Source organism: Phocoena sinus, chromosome 7 (genome assembly GCF_008692025.1).
Source record: "Phocoena sinus isolate mPhoSin1 chromosome 7, mPhoSin1.pri, whole genome shotgun sequence".
NCBI lineage: Eukaryota > Metazoa > Chordata > Mammalia > Artiodactyla > Phocoenidae > Phocoena > Phocoena sinus.
Genome location: NC_045769.1, coordinates 36266240 through 36286160, shown reverse-complemented (window position 1 = coordinate 36286160; position 19921 = coordinate 36266240). Strand labels below are relative to the sequence as shown.

General features: G+C 42.1%; 1 protein-coding gene across 1 annotated transcript in view; it reads right to left on the bottom strand.

Annotated features, from left to right (window-relative positions):
• The window catches only part of SATB2 (SATB homeobox 2), a 190299-nt gene extending 171961 nt beyond the window's left edge, over window positions 1–18338 (bottom strand). The window contains exons 1-2 of the mRNA XM_032638309.1: window positions 16323–18338; window positions 14867–15094 (exon numbers count right to left, since the gene is read on the bottom strand). Of these exons, the coding sequence (XP_032494200.1) occupies window positions 14867–15035 (169 nt within the window). The 5' untranslated portion in view covers window positions 15036–15094; window positions 16323–18338. The remainder of the gene's footprint in view (window positions 1–14866; window positions 15095–16322) is intronic.
• Window positions 18339–19921: the final 1583 nt, after the last annotated feature.

Here is a 19921-nt window from a genome sequence, read left to right as displayed (position 1 = left end):
AAAGATGCTACACTTCACTGTTTTAACGGCTTGGTAGCCCCTTAATTTCCTCACATATATTTTCATTGTAAAAGAAGTACACTGTATCCCACATTAACTTCTAATGGAAAGAATTTGAGGTACTGTCATAAAGAAAAACATGCTTTCACCAGTCTTGAGGGGGAAGAGCAAAAACATCTGGGGGCAAAGGAGCCACCCATAGGTAGCCCAGAGGACCTCCAAGCTCCCCTAAACTGCTCCACTTTCCAAAGTTCCTTTCTGTCTTTTGCTTATGAACTACAGATTCTCAGAAGGATTCATTCGTTTTTGTTGTTGGTTTTGTTTTTAATTAACTCTTCCCGAAGAGGAAGCAGGAGCAGAGACAGAGGTGGGACAGCTGAAAGTCCTGGGTTGTTCACAGGTGGAAGACCAGTCAATCCTACAATTATGGGGAAGGCAAAATGCACTTAATAATTACTCTAAGTGCAAACGAAGCCACATATGCAGAAATTCGATCTCCTGTTCATCCATGACCCAGTTGCTTAGACCTGAGAATTAGGCCTCCAAGTAAAGCTTTAACAATATAGCTCCTTGATGCCACTTCCTCTGTGGGGAGGTGGGGAGAGGTAAGACTACCAAGAAATATTTTATTTTCAGAAATCTCTCTAGTAAAACCAGACACTACTGTGCAGCCCCTGGGGCAGATCTTAACTTTGGAAGATAAGAACGAAAAATAGGCCAGGGGTAGGGATGGCCTAGTAAACTCTGGTCCTCTCACTTAGCACCTCAAAGGCTCAAATTGGGTTTAAAGTGGTAGGGAAGGGAGATGGGTTCTGGTCTTCCAGACCTCTGATTCCAGGCCTGTCCCCAAACTGAGAGGCCACAATTCAACCTGAAGTCAGATCTGAAGGCTGAAGGATAAACTCCAGGTCTCGCAATACTCTTCAGTTATACAAACGCAGTGGCAGGATCAAGCTGGCCTGGCAATCTGCAAAACGGGATTTCACAGGCACACAGGAGGCACAGTGTGGCAACTTATCTAAACAAAAATGCCTGCGCTACACCTGGGAACACAGCCACAGTAAGCCTGACCCAAGGAACCAAATTCCCAGCTGTCAAGAATGTCCAGTTAGAGTGAAGGAGAGGCCGGTCTTTTCCTTCTCCAACATGAACTGGACTTAGATTAAGTCTTCACCCTCCCACTCTCCCTTCCACTCCCAGGCTGACCTGCAGCAGGCCCAAAAGAAATGTTTATTTTAACAAAATGTTAATTCCACCTAGACATTAGTAACCACCATTAATAGGCAGTGTCGGTTCTAAAGTCTCATGACTCCCTGGCCACCTAACTTGTCCACATCACTTTGGCCCTACTACACAGCATTCAGCATTGGTAGACAAGGAAAGCTGTCTAGGAAAGGATCCGCACAAGTGGATTCAGGAGCTCACTCCATGTTCTCTGGGGGAAGCGCACCAGACCACAGGGCCCTGCACGACCGCTGTCCACAGAAATTGTTGGTTTATCACCACGAAGGCATCACAGTCAACTGGCGTAGGACTCTGTTGGGTAGCAGCACTGTGCTCTGTGACTGTGCACATCCTGGAGCCCTGGGCATCTTATCTGCAGTCCTACCCAAGTCCTGCACTGAAGGACTGCGGCACCTCTTCTAAATGTAGTAACTACAGAGAGACAAAATGTTTACTGATCCCAGCATCAAAAAAAAAAATTAAGAAAAGGAAAAAAAGTAGAATATGCAAGTCTGTGTATCACAGAAGAGTGCAAACATATGGCATACTGTGTAAGTATCCCCAAGTTCAAAACTAAATTCTTGAGGTTCTTTTCTCACGGGGTTAGAAATGCATATATTAGTAAGCCTTGAGACTCAATGGCATGCTGAAATGACTGTACCATAATTCATCAACATTAGGATCTCCTTTCTCCGTTAAGTAAAATTTTATTCTGGAGGTTTCTGGGAGGATAATTTTTTAAATAGTATTGAACTAGAGATGTACTTGCCGCTCCCTTCATTCTTATTATCCTCTCTGGAAAAGCTATTTGCAACTCAGAGCCCCAGGAGTTAAAAAAGGAGTTAATAAAAATTATCTTTATACTAACGTTTGCTTCGTCATCTCAGGTTTTGAGCTCTGCCTTAAATGTTATTTTATCTAATTTAATAATTAAAATAAAAACCCTTGATTGATTTCTCCAGTGTAGTGGTAAGGAAAGCTTAACTGTACTGAGGTTCTCTAGCAAGGAATTAATAAAGGAATCAAGCACTCGGCTCTCAATAAGACAAGACTACCCAGATTTCTAGTGGGAATATTTCAGAGCACGAGCATGTTTTCTTTGGGGAGTTTAACTCACCAAAATTATTAAAAGTTGAGATCAAACACTGGTGCAAAGCCCCAAAGGAAATCATACTAGAGTGGAGAGATTTTTATCAAATAAAAATCTGAAAAGGTAAAGTTTGTAGAGTGAAAAATAAAGACTTTCTCCCTTACAAGAGGAAATCCTACTGTCTATGTTTAGGGTTCAAACAGCAAAACATATATGGATGTTTAATAGATGTATAAAGATCGTCACTGTGAAATGAATGCAGGTTTCACAAGGCCGAGCTTAAACAGACGGGCAGCCATTACCATCCTTTCCCAACCACTAAAAGCCACTCTCATTCTTACACCCAACAAATGCCTCCACTGAGATGTAACAGCAATCAGGTCCTTGAAATGGCTAACACTGGGAGAAGAAAAAGAAAAGAACAGGAGGAGAAAGCAAGAAAGTCAAAATCATGCTGTGTATTCTGCAGTTCCCTAAGGGTACACTGGGCTCTCTGGATGGCAATACATAGGGTATTATTATTGTGACTGAGATGAAGTTAATAAAACCCAGCACACAGACTGGGGAAACTCAGGTCCCCACTGATGGAATACTTCCCACACAAGATATTTTAAGCTTATATGTACCTGTACAATTTATAGCAATTATTTAAATAAGAAAATCAGAACAGAGAAAACTATTATACTGCTTTTTTTCACGTTATGTTTCTGACATCCCCTTTATAATTTATATCATTTCCAAAAGACACTATTAAGTTTGATATTAAAAAACCAAAGAGACCATTTCAGCCACTGCATGTAAATCCATTGAAACTCTTATTCTCATTCTTAATGTTATCTAAAGGATACCACCCAACCAAAGGAGGAATGTTATTCCATTTTTAACTATCTTTGAAAAGTGTCACAAAAACCCTCTTTTTTTCTCCTGGAAAAAAAAGTCATAAATCTTTATCCTAAAGAAAATGTAAGTTTCTACCTTCCTTAAAGCACAGAAACCCTGGAAGAGCAGTGTACTATTTTAAATTGGGGGTAATCTCAGATATGGAATATCTCAACCTCAGAAAGATTTCATTCTCCCTAGACTCCCTGGATTCACAAGTTCTTTAACTCTAGAATAATTTCTGAGCCATAAAATGAAGCCTATTAGTATAGTTTCTCCCCATCCCGGGAGGCCACAATTTCAAAAATAGTTCTCATCTCACAAGCTCAACACAAGATAACAGAAAGACAAGGCAAAGGCTCTTTTTCAAAATTTGCATTAAAGGAGAAAGGGGTTCTTTTGGAGGTTAACTCAGAGATGTAGGTTTAGGCTTGTGTGTGAACTCACCTGCCTGCCATACTGACAGCAACTATGTTATCTTAGCACCATCACTGCCCAGGTCCAGGTAAAGATGATAAAAGAAACTATACCTAACAGCTTCAGTGAATATAGGTTCATTTCTTTATTTTGCTAATAGAAGTAGGATCAACAAACATATGTTTTCAGAGAGCAAGCCTGTGTTTATTATATACATGAGAGGCTGGCTGTGAGAAAGACGACTTCACTGACTCACATCAAAGGAAGAAAAGAGCTGCGTCTCAGAAGCCTTCCTTGGTTAAAAAGAACTGTCTCCCTCAAACCTGCTTTCAAGCTATACATCAATCTTCAATATAATTATGTTGGACAGAATATAACCTCTCGGCAGTTAACTTGTTTACAATAAATGCTTAGTTTGGGCACATGGACTGTATTTCAGTCTTATAAATATCAAACGCAAACCTACAACACTCCCATTATGGGGCCGAGAATTATCTTGCTATAAATATTTTTATTGGGGGACTAAGGGAATTACTTTGCAGCTTGTCTTCCACTAACCACTTGGAACAGTGTGAACAGAGGTACATTTATACTCTGACCCTGTGCTAATTGGAATTCTATACATTTCCATGGGAGAGTGTGTGGTATCAGTTCTGAATATGAAGGTCAGCCCCCAGACAGTTTTGCCATGGCAGCAAAAATATACACATGCAGCAAAATGGTTCTTACTGAAGTCATGGCATTCTCCTCCAGTTCTTTTTTCCTCCAAGTCTCTTGGGAACTAATGACCGTTTGTGACGGCACTGGCAGGCTTTCAATAGTAAGCTCTAGTTTGGGGGGCGGTGGGGTTTGGTTATAAGTTACCTGTAAAAACGTGCTGAAGGCTCAAGCTTCCTATATGAATGGACCTGTAAATCGAGTGAGTTGTGCTGAATATTACCTGGAGATCCATTTGAGAAGGAAAAAAAAAATCAGAATCACCTGGTTTACCCTTGTAAAATGTCTTTACTTGGGTCTTAAATGTGTAATAACTTCCCTTTCAGTGAACAATTTGCTCCTCTTATAATACCGCTCCTCAATAATGAAGGGTATTTGGTCATCTAATACCACATCTGCCAAACCTACATACAGGAAAAAATCTGTCTAAATGGAGCCTGGTAAGCTGAAAGCCGGCAAAGCTTCAGGAGAACCCTAACTTAGCCTCACTCTCCTCCATGAGCGATTTCCAGGCATGCATTCTTCCTAGGGTTCTGAACACTTTCTGGTTTGCAGATCACGGCAACTGATCATCACAGGGTTTCCTCAATTGTTTCTTAATTTCACAATTACCTTGTAACCAGATTCCTATAATAACTCAACTTTAACATAGTATTAACATCATATATTTAAAAGATCATTTTAAGAATCCTAGTTTAAGTATGTTTTCCAAAATAACTAATACTGGGAAATTTAGTCCCTTTATTACTTAACACTGAGATCCCAACTTCTTTCCTCCTAGTCAGTGCTATAATTTCAGGTGACATAAAGAATTTTTTACGTCTCTCAGCTTCTAATAAATAAGACAGGTAACTGATTTGTAAGTTTCAAGGGTTCTCAAATATAATTTTATTAAAAAAAAATTTGCCACATGACTTTAGTATGAGAGGAAAAATATTTTCATTACATTAGCAGCCTCACAGATCTTTTTTGTTAATATCAAAAGCACTAGTTTGCAATATGAACTAATGGAAAATTGTTAACTTCACCTAAAATAATCACTTCTTTTTTTGATTTAAATAAGCCCTTTTAAAACCTTGACTATTTACCTGCTATTTACTTAGGGGAGGGGAGACACGGAGAAGGTGACTGTATGAAAAAAATATATAGGTTTTTTTTTGATTGTACAACAAAAATTCCCTCCAAGGCAAAAAGACATTATGTCAAGTTCCTCCCAGAATTAATGTTTAGGTTTAAATTATAAAGCCCAGAAAAAAAACGGAACCACTAATAGACCCTTAAAGCTCGTGGCATTAGTCGATGATGTTAGGTTATGTAAATGTTAAAACTGAAAAACCTTTTGCTGACAAAAGTATTTTAATGAAGGCACTATTAACTAGACTCTCTAAACTGAATTTAAAAAAAAAAAAAAGCCTTTTGAGCTGTATGACATAAATTCCAGTCTGAAAGGGATTATGCTTGGGACAATTCTGGGATCATGAGAACTCCACCAGGAAGGGTTTATACTGCCTATCTTATTCCTTTCATTTTGCTTTCAGGAAGGTTTTTAAATATTGAACCCAAGAAAACTCCTGGCTACAGACCAAGGAAACAGTCTCCTCTATCTCTGTCCACTAGGTCCAACCTTGGGCTCCAGCTGCTTTGATGGCCAACACCATTTGCGGTTTCAGTATTCCCACAACGAGCAGGGGTTAACTCCACTGTCTGGGCTAACTCCACTGTCATCACCCAAGTTTCCAGGCACATGCAATTCTATGAATAGAGTAAGAAATACAGCCTAGGGTGAAAGAACGCTAGCCACTGATTTCAGCGGCTGCCAGCCAGCTCGCTCCAAGTTGCTGAAAGCTCTACTCTGGGTAATGAGGGCTGGAGGCTCAGCATTGTGAAGGATTATCGATTCAATGGTTCCAATGATTGCAGATGGAGGCCAGATCCTGTGCATCTCAGGTGACAGTCTATGTCACCTACATGAATGTCAGGTGATGTGTCCATGTGGAAACTCGGGGTCCCCAACACCCCACGTGAACCGAGAAAAAATAAGGGTGCTCATTATTCACCTTCAACTTTCTCCCTCCCCTTCAGCCAGGGGAGGAAGAACAGCAGATCCAGAGACCACACCTAACCCTTACTTTGCAGGACTTTGTAACAAGAGGAACATTCATTACTTTTTACTTCCATTTACATAGATGAAAAAGAGAAAGAGAGAGAGAGAGAGCGAGAGAAGGTAGTTACACCTCAGGTGGAATATAAGAAACTGATTTCCCATCGTAAACTGTATATGAAGACAAATCAGCGAGCACTTCTCATGTCTCCTGAGCAACTACCTCCTGGGGGCTCCTCTCTGAACTTCCCAGGGAGGAGCAAGAACCAAATGGTCTCTCCCCAAAACAAATTTTAGCTAATAAATACAGCAAAGTAAGTGAAAAGTACTTGAGTTATTCTGCATCTTCTTCAAGACTAAAAATTTGTACGTCGTGTGACAGGTCCCCCTCATTTTTCTTAATGATGTTTTTATTATTCTTTCACTCAATTAAAGCAGAAATGGATATTGCATCTTCTGACTGTATAATTGTTATTGTAATCTGTTTTCGATCACTGCTTGGGAAATGGGTCCGAAACAACATAAACTCTCCACTGCCTCAGAAGGCATGTCATTTTCTTTTACTACGACACTTAAAGAGACATTTATCATGCCGCTCTGTTAGCATCTTCGGGTTATGACTAAAGAAAGCTCTTGTTCTGTTAACCAAAAAGAAATAATAATGTTTTGAAAACATTGCTATTTGAAGAGTCTTGATATGAATGCGTTTTCCTTACAAGCTATCAATTTTTGCTTTTCTTATATGTATGTATAAATAATTGGAACCAACGCAAGAAAAACATGCAATTTTAATGTGGGGAATAATCAGGAAATTTGAAAATCAATCTTAGTCAGTTATAAAAGAATGGATACACTTGCTTTCTAGCCAAAATTTTTTTTAAAAGTAAAAAATATTTTTAAAAGAAATAAAAGATATCTGTCCTTAACATTATGAAATTAAAATTGTTTCTATGAAAAGTGAAAATCACCTCTGTCAGATCTTAGTGCTTTGGAAAACATTTTCTCTAACTAGAGTCTCTATTAATTTGTTCATATCTGTGCAAGTCTTCAACAAAACAAAGTCACTGAGCTGCTGTGCACATTTCAATAACTGTGCAACCATCAGTAGGCACCAAACATTTACTCTGGTGTGAAATGCACCCCTTTTCATATACGGTAGCTTGAAGGGTTTCCCCTTAACTTTTTAATCTTTTTGTTACGTTATGCTATAGTTTAACAGCCACTGTGCTAAGGTAGAACTCCATTCCAATGATAAGGCAACTAGTTAAGGGCAGAACCTAATCCGCCTCACCCACTAACCAACAGTAATAATACTGGGAGCAATTAAAATTGAAATATACACCCCTCAGAGAGTTTTACTACCCTAATGTGTCATAAGCACAAATAATATTCTTAGTACAATATAAGACTGCCATAATTTGCTCATAACTTTATTGCAAGGTTCAAATTCTTGAAATTTCTATTAAGGATTTTTCTTCATTTTAAGCATTTGTCAAACTAATAACTATAATATTCACTAGTTTATTTTAAAAATTTTCAAAGGTATACACATCAATTAAAAATGGAAAAAATACACACCAAAAGCCCAACTGCCATAATTGTATATCTATGGCACATTTACTCCATTTTAGGTCATTTTTACCTGGTTAATAAAAAATCTGGAATAAGTAAAACTTTGCAAATGAGAAGCCAAAGACAAGTTGTAGAAGACAATTTTTGATGCACCCTTTCACTGCCTCGTAATTATACTGATTTTACCACAATTTTTAAATCACTTGTTATTAAACAGCAAAACAATTCTGTTAATTGAAAGCAAAAAAAAATTATTTGTATAGATGGAGTTCCATGATTTTGAAAACTCCACCATAGAGCATTTTTACATAAACACTGTATAGCATGAAGTCCTTGTGGGGCTTGTTTCATGTAAAAGAAGAAAATAAATGTTTGGTTGCTCACTGACTTCAGAAAATAAAGAAAATCACACCCTATGGAGGCCACATCCGTACTTTTTTGGAAATCTGTAAGTTCTCAACTGGCTTTTGTTTTAACTCATACCTCAATTCCACGCAGGGCAGTCTACTCTGACTTTGAAATATCTATCACATTATCCGTAAGTAGGAGGATGGTGAATCCTCTGTATATAAAAATCAATTTTTAACGCATAGACATTTCCAAACCTCTGTTGCCACCTTAAAATAAAAGGAATTCATGCTCTCCACATTGACACCCTAAATTAAGGATGGAGGGCAGTGGTAATTGCAAGTGAGAAAGGCCCAATACAAAGTCAGCAGAAGGAAATCACTCATTTTTAAACCCCTATAAAGAAAACAAAAGGCAAACGCGCTTCTTCATTTTTTGAGCTAAGCATAAATGTCTCCTACTTGAAACCATTTTCAGTTCTTTTCTTTCTTTCTTTTCTCTCTCTCCCTCTCCCTGTCCCTTCCTTCCTTCCTTCCCTGCTTCCTTCCTTTCTTTCTTTCTTTCTTTCTTTTTTTCCAAAAAGTAATGAGTTAAAATGTATGAGTTAGATCCAACATTTCACTGCTGTTCTTATTCTTGGGGAGTTGGGGGGGGAGGGGGAACTTGCTGCCAAAGCTTCAGAAAAGAGAGTTTAGGCTGCTAATTTCCCGTTCACAAAATCTAAATTCCCCTTATGCATCTCACACAACTCATGAAATAAAATGAAACAGTATTATATCACTGCAAATTGAGACATTTTTATCAAAATAAAGAGTGATGATGCCAACATTTCATTTGTCATTTCCCACTTGTCACTTTCCACTGACAAACTGTTACACATACAACTTTTGTCAAATGCTCCATCCTTAAATATGTTCCAAAATGCCATTGTATCTCAGCATTCATGTAAGGAAGATAGTAAAACTATGTTACCACACATTAGTTACATAGGTTAAAAAAAAAAAGCCTACTTATTAGGTAAAAGAGTATAAATAACTTTATTTACACGCTATGTAAGATAAAGTTTGGCTTCTTGAAATGAAATAAACTATGTACATGTTTTTGGCACCTAATGTGAGATTACTAGTTATAAAAAACTTTTTTAATGATGAGAAATTGTCATTTTGCTCTATACTGGAAACATAAGTTTTCTACCTTATTTTCAGTCAAAAAAAAAAGAAACCTAAAAACTCTAAAAAGACAAAAGAAAATAATGCAATTTGAAATTCATCTAACTCTGTCAATTTGTCTTTTTCATATATCATATAAACTGTCTCCACATTGAATCTTAAAAAAGAGTTTTAAATTATCAAAGTAGCACCACCAAATTTGACTGCTTACCAGATACGCCTTGTCAGATACACCAAATAATTACCATGTCTTGCCTGGAATAAAACTGATTTCCATATTCTTAAAATAACTCAAAATTAACATTCTTAGATATCTAATAAATTATGATTAGTCTGTTTCCCTCCCTACAGAGATAGCTAGGCAAAATATATACACACATTCACACAAGGAGAAAAGAATTAACACAGGATATCTAATATGTACAGACTGACACTCTTAGTCACAACCCCCTGAAAAAAGAGGATACTGCTTATTGTCTGCAGTGGTTAGAAAACAGACGCCTTAAGGGACATCTATGCAGTTCTAACACACACACACACTCACACACACACACACATTTCACTGCAGATGATCTTGAATATATAATGGTCAGTGGGGTTTCTACTGATGGAATATAAGGCTTCCAAAATTACTCAAAACATCAAATTATGCTCAAGACTTTGAGGGGCGGATACCCTATGTTCTGTTTAATGTGTATGTTCCATTGCATATATTTTTTTAACCAAGTATATCTTTATTTTAATAACAGGCCAAGGACTGAAAACACTTTAGAGAGGGCTATTTTTCTACCTCAGCAAAACTACAGAGGACATGCTAGATTGTTGGATGACCCCAAAGCCTAAGTTCATTCTATTTAAAAGATCTTAAACCCTTAAAAAAAAAAAAAAAAAAAAGTGGAGTACAAGACCGAAATACAACCTTTTCACTTTTAAAGTAATAACGAGTCTTCCCTACAAGCATAATGGTATAACATCCTAGGTTAAAATGAATTTAATGAGTTTTCTCCATTTTGCCTATGTTGACAATACGTTTCAAATTTCTAAATATTTTATACATTTCAATAGGTCAATATCTATACTCTTTCATATCTGCCCTCCTTTCAAAAAGTAAAATATCTCTCTACAACTGCTCATATGGTGACTACACCTGACCTGAACTGCATTTCTTTTACTCTTATCTAAAAGGAAATGTTCCACATGCAGACAATTAAACTAACTGTTGTTGTAGACAGTGTTCAGCTCTAAATGAGGCCCTGCGCAACAATCATGATCACATTTGCTTCCCTATTTGAGTACATCAGTGTGTATTGCATAATGATATTTTTTCCCCTTGCAACAAGACAGTTATGTTCTTGAAAGGGCTGCCTGGTAGCAAGAAGAATAGGTTTACTTCGGGTCAAAGAGTTACAAGATAACTTCAACAGACAATTCTTCAACAAAATTAAAGTTATTTTAAAAACTAATTTTTCCCCCAAAAAGCTATTTTTTTTTCAAAAAAATCAAGATATTCTGTGTTTAAACATTTTTCCTTGAACTCTAGAAGATTTAACACACAAAAAAGTCATCAAAATTCATAAGAAAATGAAAAATATCAAAAAGATTTCTGATGTTTAATGCCTCCTATCAGCAAATACACCATCTGGTATACTCAAGCGCTGTTCATTCAGTTTAAATAAAGCTGTCTGAAAAGTTCTTCTTTAAGCCAAACATTAAAAAATGAAAATGCTTGTGTTAACAATGAATGAAGCACAGTAATTTATTGTTATTAAAGCACAACTGGCCAGCGCCTTTCAGCAGTCCAGGAGGAAAGCAGAATGCCTTGCTTCCTCTGGAAACTTGATTGGCATCACTTTCATTTTATGCTGTAGGTTGTGTGGCTGAAGCATTACATACAGCAGAACATTTTAGGTACTTATGCTAATGGTGGTAAAAGGATCATCTGATTCTTATATTCATCATCCTTAATAATCTTTTCTTTTTCTAAATCTTCAAATAGATCTGTAAGTTTTAATCAACAATTTCACAAATATAAATTTCCCCACCATTAATCATCCTTTTTCAAAATCCTTATGGAGTGAATTACTAGCTGAGAGAGGACGCCAATTCTAGTAAGTGAATGTTACCCAGCAGGGATATAAAGCTGTCAACACCATGGTGCTCTTGCTTGCTCTAAACTCTCTCCCAGCCTTCATATGTTTTTTAAAGAGATATTAGCCTTTTTTTTTTCCAGGACCTTCTATAAAAGCTGACTGTCATACACATATGAGCACTTATATTTTATTACATACATGCTTTAAAACGCACTGCTTAGATAAGAGCAAATAGAGCCTACAAAGTGTTAGAAATACAAAACAAAATTGATCTACTTTCTAATAGTCTTCTAAAGCTAACCACATTGTAAACAACACACTCTTAAGTCCCCTATTAAAACAGAACCCTGAAGACTGTGACAGTGTTTCTACCACCTCATCTAGTCAAATCCAGACACTAAAATTATGTCTCTCTTTTTTTTTTAGTTCTCATCAAAAAGATAGCAAACTCTCTCTCTCCCTAAAAAAGGTAGAATAACAGCAACAGAATTTATTAGGGCAACCAATGCATTCAGAAGCATTTATTCACCTATTTATCAGAAGCAGTAAGATAAACTGACATTTTATTGAGCAACCAATTAACTTAATGATTTCCCCTATTTTTAGAGGGAGAGCATTTAAAAAGAGAATCACTGAAGATTGACAAATACATCCTCCCAAATTTTGAGCTCTATTTTAAAAATATATATGATTATAGCCATCTTTACAACATTGACAAGACCACAATATATCTGAAAATGGTAATAAATGATGCAGAGCTACAAATATTTTTGTAGCTTTCTATACTTATTATATTGCTTCATAAAGAAAATTTAAACAAAAGGAGGTAGGGTGATAGAAATATAATCTATTTTATATTTATTCTATGTTCTAAAAAAAACTTATTTCAATTATAAAAGAACCGCTAAATAGAAATATATTTTAAACATTTTTAAAATTTAGAATGTGCATTTTTAAAAAGGCTTTGCTTTTCTCCAGTCTATATACATGATCAAAAGTCATAATGAAATAAAATTATTAACATCTCAATGTACATTTGGAAACTATATAAACTTAAACCCACAAAATAATCATTAACATTCATAAGAAAACTTTGTACTATTGAAATTTTACGTTCTCAGTTGTTATATTTGAAAGCTTTCTAAATTAAAATCTTTCCAAACAATCTATTAAGTTCTATCGAGTAAAATCTTTCTTATAAAAAAATCTTTAAAAATCCACCATAGGTAAACTATTGTAACCGCTTTACTGTTAAGTATCATAAATGGTACTTACTGAGACAAAATAATGTCATCTTTATTTTCAGTTCGGAAAGCAGCTAAGACCTTTGATATCACTAAATTAAGTTAAAGCTCAGAAAAAAGTGAATATACGAGCTTGTTGAAACAAATTTATTATTCCTCACCAAGACTTAATAATATTTGTCTATATCAAATTTATGGTAAGTGGCCAAATGTGAATTATAGTCTCAGAAAATATGAAAAGTAACCACTATTTTACACTGAGGGTATCCCTAGGTCAACAAAATCAGGCAGTTTCCTTCAGTAAGATATAGGGGGAAAAAAAACTTTTTGTAGGGAAGCACAATTGGTAACCATTACATTCTAAAATGTTTAGAGACTTCTTTCAATTTAGTGAGCTTAGAAAGAAACCAAAATTTCAGTCCAGGTTTTTTTCTTTAATGCATAAGGCCACTTTGAGAACACATCCTCTCCAAGGATTTCCAAAAGTTTTTCAATCCAACATTACCAGCACTTATCATAACCATCTCACATTGGGTCCCACCATATTCACCATATATTTTTCTTTCTTATATGCATATACTAAAAAATGATCCGAAAAGTCCGAAGTTATTGCTTCAATCTCAAGACAACACATTAATAAACACTATTTCTAAAAAGGAGTCACAAAACTATCAAGTTTTCTTTTGCTTCATTAAAGTATATCTTCAAGTCCCTAAAATGAAAGATATATAAGCCACAATCTATGGTCAAATAATTTAGTTAAAACTGAGAGAATGAGTGCTTCTCAAGGGAGATGATTAATGTAAGAAACTAAGGCAAACCTTCTTGAATGTCTACCATGAAGAAATAGTAATAGCAAAATAAGTAAAAATAAAAACTTGTTCTTTTATAAATTGTCTGTTGTCTGTTTATAAAATGTCTTTAAAAGGGAGTGGATATTGCGAATTAAGGCTTTACTTGGAAATACAAACTATGGCTCTTTAGAACATGGGAATTCATCCCTAACTTTTGCCAGGGTTTTGTTTCATTTCAGGCTGGCTAATATAAGAATTCTATTAAACAGACTACTACTGAAAATATTAGGGGGGGAAAAAACCTTTAGAAGCAAAAAATAAAAAAGATTAAACTAGTAATTTAAATCAAACACAAAAAAACTGCATGCCATGTAGAACTGTGCATTTATATTTAAAAAACAACTAAGGAAATGTCATATAATCCTCAAAATATTTTAATAATGTTTAAATTTCTTGCATATCTTTATTTTATAAAATTACTTTCCCTAACCACTTTAAAAGAAAGTGGTTGTTTAAATAGCAAAAACTACTCAAGATTTTAAGTAATAGTAAATTCTTGGAAAGAAAAACAGCAGGCAGTCAGTAAGACTACTATGCTATTTTTACCTGTTGTGCTGTAATTCATAACAAAGTTACAAATGCATATGACTTTAAACTTTATTTTTAAAAAAACGGTAGCATTAAAGTCTCTAAGGGCCTGACAGATTCGTAGTGATTCCTTATTTCCCACTTGAAATGTGGCTGGAAATATTCCCAGTTGTTAATCATTTGTCTCGAAGCACTGTCCTAACTACAAAGTAACACCAACACTTGCTCCTGTACTAACCTGAGCATTAAACATTAGTCCATAAAAGCGAACGCACCTAAACTTCATCCCTACAACAGATACTCTGAGGCAAGGCAAAAGAGTTAAATCACTAAAAAGCTCTCTAGGAAAATCTAGAAACAGTTAGCTGGCTGTGACATAAACCTGCCAACACCTCAACACACAGTGGCAAAGTGCCCAAAAAATGCCACCCTCCGGGTAAACCACTTTCTTGTTTTAACTCGAGATGAAGCTACCAGTTGCAGAGGAGAGGCGACAGGGGCATTATTTGGCAACCTGGAATTCACTTCCTGTAATCCTACACCGCGACATCGCCTAATCAACCTGAACCCTGACACCCGGGCCTTTATCACCCGGCCGCGGGCTGCGCGCGCCTCCCTGCTCCGGGCTGTTACCTCCCACAGCCTTGGCCACGGCGCCGTTGGGCCTCCCGCGGGCTCCCATGGGGCTGCCGTTCTGCTCCAGCCGGGCCACCTTCACCGGGGGAGGACCCTTGACGTCGGGGCTGCCGCTCCGCCGGTCGGGGCTGTCCCGCAGGCACGGGCTCTCGCTCCGCCGCTCCATGCTGCTCCGACTCGGAGACAAAGTTCCCACCGGCAGGTCGCAATAAAATGCACAGGGACCTAGGGAGGGGGCGGGGGGGGGAAAGGGGGAGGGAAAAAAAAAAGAGGGAAAACCGCTCACACACGTGATAGACGTTTAGGCCAGTGGCAGAGCGCTGCACCAAAGCCACACAAACTTCCTCCCACGCTGCCCGAGGGGCCCGAACAGGGAAGCCGGTCCCAACCTTACACTGGGCGGCCCAAAGGAAACCCAGAACTTGGGGTGCCGCGATTCTGCCCAGTCGCTGCTCCCAGAAGTTAGCTCTGGGTCACGAAGTCCGCCCAGGGCGCCCAGAATTAATCCATTCATTGGGACAGGGTTGACATAAACCGTTCTCCAGTGCGCCGACCTTGCTGTCGGGGGGTCAGGGCTGCGGAAGGAGTGAACTTCCTAAGAAGACATCTCACTCACTCAAGGAGTGGGTGCGGGTGTACGTAAGTCCATATGAAAACAAATTAACCACAAGAAGAATGCGCTCTGAATCGCGGGGCAGTAGGCAAAGGCCTGCCAAAAAGACCCTTGAATCCCCGCTTTTTACCTTTACCGAGCACGTCCTGGGACACACACACACACTGCACAAAATCAACCCTGATTCCACATTAATAAGCATCCCCAAACACTTGGCGGTATTCATCAAAATAACCTCAAGCGGGGTCTACAATCGTTATTATTTTGGAAAGTTCTTATCTACATCCGATCCTGAGTGATTTTTTAAAAAGCTCTTCCGCATAAATTACAAAAGCAAAAGCATTTAAATTATTAGGTGCGGGAGCAGCCTTCATCAAACCCAATCTTAAAATCTCTCCAAAAAGTTTTCTCCTGGGTCGCCTGGCTGGCAGCGCGCTCCTCACGGAACCCGCAGATCTCGGCACCCCCGGATTTTTGGGGGGCGGCGGAGGAGGAAACACCTGATGAAACGGCACTCACATTGTCACTGACATCCCCAAGAAGCAAGAGGAACCCGGCACAACAAAGTGCGCTGGGAATCCTCGCGGGCGCTCTGGCCGTGGGAGAAGCCGCGTGGCCACGGCTCAAGGAGACAAGGTGGGGGTGGCAGAGGAGAAGTGAGAAGAGATGCGAGTGATGCAGAGACAGAGCGCCAGGGCTGAGGGCGAAGGTTCCGCCCGGATTCCCTCGGCTGCGCTGTCTAACGAACAGCGCGAGAGCTGCGGGGAGGGAACTCAGCAGGACCCGGGGCTTCCCCGAACTCCGGAGCCTGGCGCGGGCGCCTTCGCGCTGAGTACTTACTGCTCACAGTCTGTCTGTAACTTGGCTGGCTGGGGCTCTGTCCATGGAGCAAAAGTAGAGAATCCAGGGTGGAAAGTTTCTGGTGATTTGCCTTGCAGTGTTCTCCTAGTCTTCCTTTCTCTTTCCTCCTTTCCCTTTCCTCTTTCCCAGGTCCAAACGTTTAGGGTCCTGGGTCAGGGTGTCTTCTTAGTGCGGCGATGGTTGTTATGATGATGATGATGGGGGGTGGGGGGAGTAGAGGGAGGAGGAGAAGAGGGAAAGGAGGGCTCCTCCAAAGGAACACCCGAGCGAGCGCGGGAGGAGGCGACAGAGGAGGGGAGAAGAGAGAAGGAGGCTGAAAAAGCCTTTTCACACCTTCGGGAAGGAGACCCGTTCTGGCGAGAAAGGGCTGAAAACTGGGAGGCGGCGGAGGCGGGCCGGGGCTGCCGCTTCGCAGGGCGGCTAGCTCGCGAGGAGGCGCGGCCGGAGCCGTAGGGCCGGTGCCACCGAGAAGCGAGAAGGCGCAGGGACCTGGGACCGCACGCGGGAGGAAAAGCGGCGGCCGCCCAAGCTGTCACCTCCAGCCTCTCCCCTTTCGGCCGCCGCCGCCAGCAGCCGAAGCCGGACTCACTGACAAGCCGCAGAGAGACACAGTGAGAGGGAGATGATTATTAGTTGCGTTGAGTCATCAGGCAAAGTGAGTCCTTTTGGGTTGTCCTCGGTTTCCGATTTCTCCCCCTCCCCCTGTCCGTCCCCAGATCTAGCGCCTTCAAAATAATAATTTGGGGTGGGGGTAGGGGAAGTCTCTGGGTTATTTTGGGATGGGGGCTGGGGGGAAAAGATCTAAACCCGAGCCAGACTGGTACACCGCATTGAAGGAGGAGAGTGGGGGGGCGGGGAGGAGGGCCGGGGAGGTTGCGGGGGGAGGGGGCCCCGCCTGGCAGGAAATTAAACATCAATCAATCAATCGCTGTGAGGCCGGCGACCGAACAGCGGCGGAGCTGCAGAGGAGGCAGAGCGACTGGAGAGGGGCGGGTGGGAAGCAGGGAGGAGGGAGAAGGAGGAAGGAGAGAGTCGGCGGTGGGAGAGCGGTGTGGCGAGGACCGCGCGCGCGCGGCGCGGCGGGGGACCTATGGCAGGGAACCGAGGGCCTCGCGAGGCGGTGGCCGCGGCTGGTGGGTGGGTGCGCCCGGGTACAGGCGGGAGCTGGGGCCCGGGGTCTCGTCCTCCTCCTCCTCCTCCTCCTCCTCCTCGCTGCGGGTCCAGGGCGCGGCCGCCTCGCCCAGCCCTGAGGCGCACTAGTCCCGGCTCGGAGGCGGCGGCAAGGTAAGCGGTGGTTGCCTCGTCTCCCGGCGGAGGCACAGACCCACGCGCAGGAGGCAACCACGGCTGCCTCGGCTCCGGGTTCTGCTAACTACGCGGAGTACTTTCGACTTTGGAGATAGGAGGGCTATCACCTCCCCCACCCACCGCCTCCGCCCACCACGCACCGCCTCCGCCCCTCCGAACAACTTTTCCCGGTGCCTTCGAGCTCCCCCTCCGTGCGGAGCCAGCCGTCCGGGCCCGCCGCGCTGCCGCACGCGCTAGGAAGGCCGCTTCTCCCTCACAGTTGGCGCTGCCGTGGGTCCAGAACAATAGCCCGGGTGTCCCGAATGGCAGGAGCACCAGCACTGCCCGCCGGGCGGCGGGTGGCACAGGGAAGGGGGCTGCAGGAGGGTCGCAGGGCGGGGAGCATCCCTGGATGACGTCCCTGGAGCGCTCGCAGCGCCGGCGACATCTCGAGCGGCGCAGCCCGGGCAGCCTGCAGGCCGTGACGCGGTGGCAGCGAGGGCGGCGGGGCTCCCTGTCCGCTGGCTGCTGGGCTGGGACTCCTGGGATCCCAAGCCGCTCGGGCCCTAGGCTGAGAGCGCGGTCAGAGCTGTGCGGTGGGAACCCGGCCTCCCCATCCCGGGGGAGGCCGTGCGGGGGCGTCCCCAGCAGGTCCCGAGAAGGCGTAACTGAGCCACAAACTTTTGCCGACTCCCGCGGCCGCAGTCGCCCGTAGCCCGGCTCCGGCCGCGGTGCTCATTTAAGGTGGCCCGGGCGCTAGCCGAGCAGACCGGGCTCTGACCGCGCTTTTGTCCCTAAGATCCCTCTTGGACGCGGAACCTCCTTAAAGAAAGCACGTGGGAAGGAGCCGCGGCCCCCGCGAGACCCCGGGGGCGCCTGCTGACACTCCCCGTCCCGACCTGAAGCGGGAAAATGTGGACGCGTTCCCGCCCGTCTTGAGGCCAATGAAGCCTCCTGAGCTGGCGGTATCTCTAGTCGCTCCCGCACACCTTGGTTCTCCCTCCTAACCCCTGGGACCCCGAGGACTCCCCACCATCTCGTCGCCTGAGCCGCCGGTCTCCCTTAAGAAGCGCTGACTCTACGGCGGCGCCAGAGGGCCAAACTAAATTCGATCTCGGGAAACGCGCTCGGGGGGCAATTATGGAAATCTCGGTCGGGTGCACCCGCCGCGGGAAGCCGCGTCAGCCCAGTGTACCCGGGGCCAGGCCGCCGTCCACTCGCCGCACGAACCGGCGCGCGGCGTGCACCTGGCCTCCCCTCAAAAGCAGGAAACTGGGAGGCGGGGGAGACTCTGGAAGAGAAAGGGTCCCAGAAGTGAAACCTGCCCCCGGCCTAAGTCTCAGAGCCCAGAATCCGAAGGACCCCGCACCCAGTCGCCGCCCACCAAGTTCCAAAGGAGCGCTAGGCGACCCGAGAGGCGGTGGGAGACGAGCGGAGAAAGGAAGCGAGATGGATAGCAAAGCTTCGGGGAGCCAGCCTGGGGGTTTTAGGCTGCGTTTGCTTTTCCCTGTGCCCTCCACAACCTCATCCCCCTCCCACCTCCCCAAAAGAACGAGTTAGAGAAAACGCACATTTCGGAGTCTGTGAGAACAAAGTGGCTCTAGCAAACCAACTTCGTGGTGCTAGCTAAAAGGTTTGGGGCTGCAAAGAAACAAACTGTAAGTTCGATTGACAAACTTTTTTTAAAAATCTGTAATATCAAGTCGGAATGGGAAGAGGGTGTTGCAAAAGCCAACTACTACCACTGTCAAAAGTTTAAGCCCGTTTTCAAAATGGGGAAAAGGCGCATTTCTTATTAATACCTTAACAACGATAATAATGCTGTTTCTTTCCTTACCTTGGTGTTGAACTGCAGAATCCTTCTCCGGATCAATGTCCAGGAACTTAGAAGAATTGGTGATATTAGGACTTCAGTACTTCTGGAAAAAAATGCAAATGGTTTAGCCAGGATCTTTCCTGTCTGATTCGTCACTATTATTATATCTGATGATGCGAATGGTTGGAGCGATTCAATCTTAAGTCATTAATGAGCTATTTTATAAACACTACTGTCTGAAGATCTTCATCTACATTTTGCGAAGGATCACTTCGCTAACCTCACAGGCTTATGTCAACAGCATGATTATGGGGACTTCAGTTACACTCTTATAAACAACACAGCCGTATTGTTAATCGGTTAATATTTTATAAAGTGTAAATATTTTATTATGTTTTGAAAGGAACTATTGATTCTAAATTATTAAACCCCTGAGACGGGCGATTTAAATAAAGTTTACAGTTAAGTACAATTA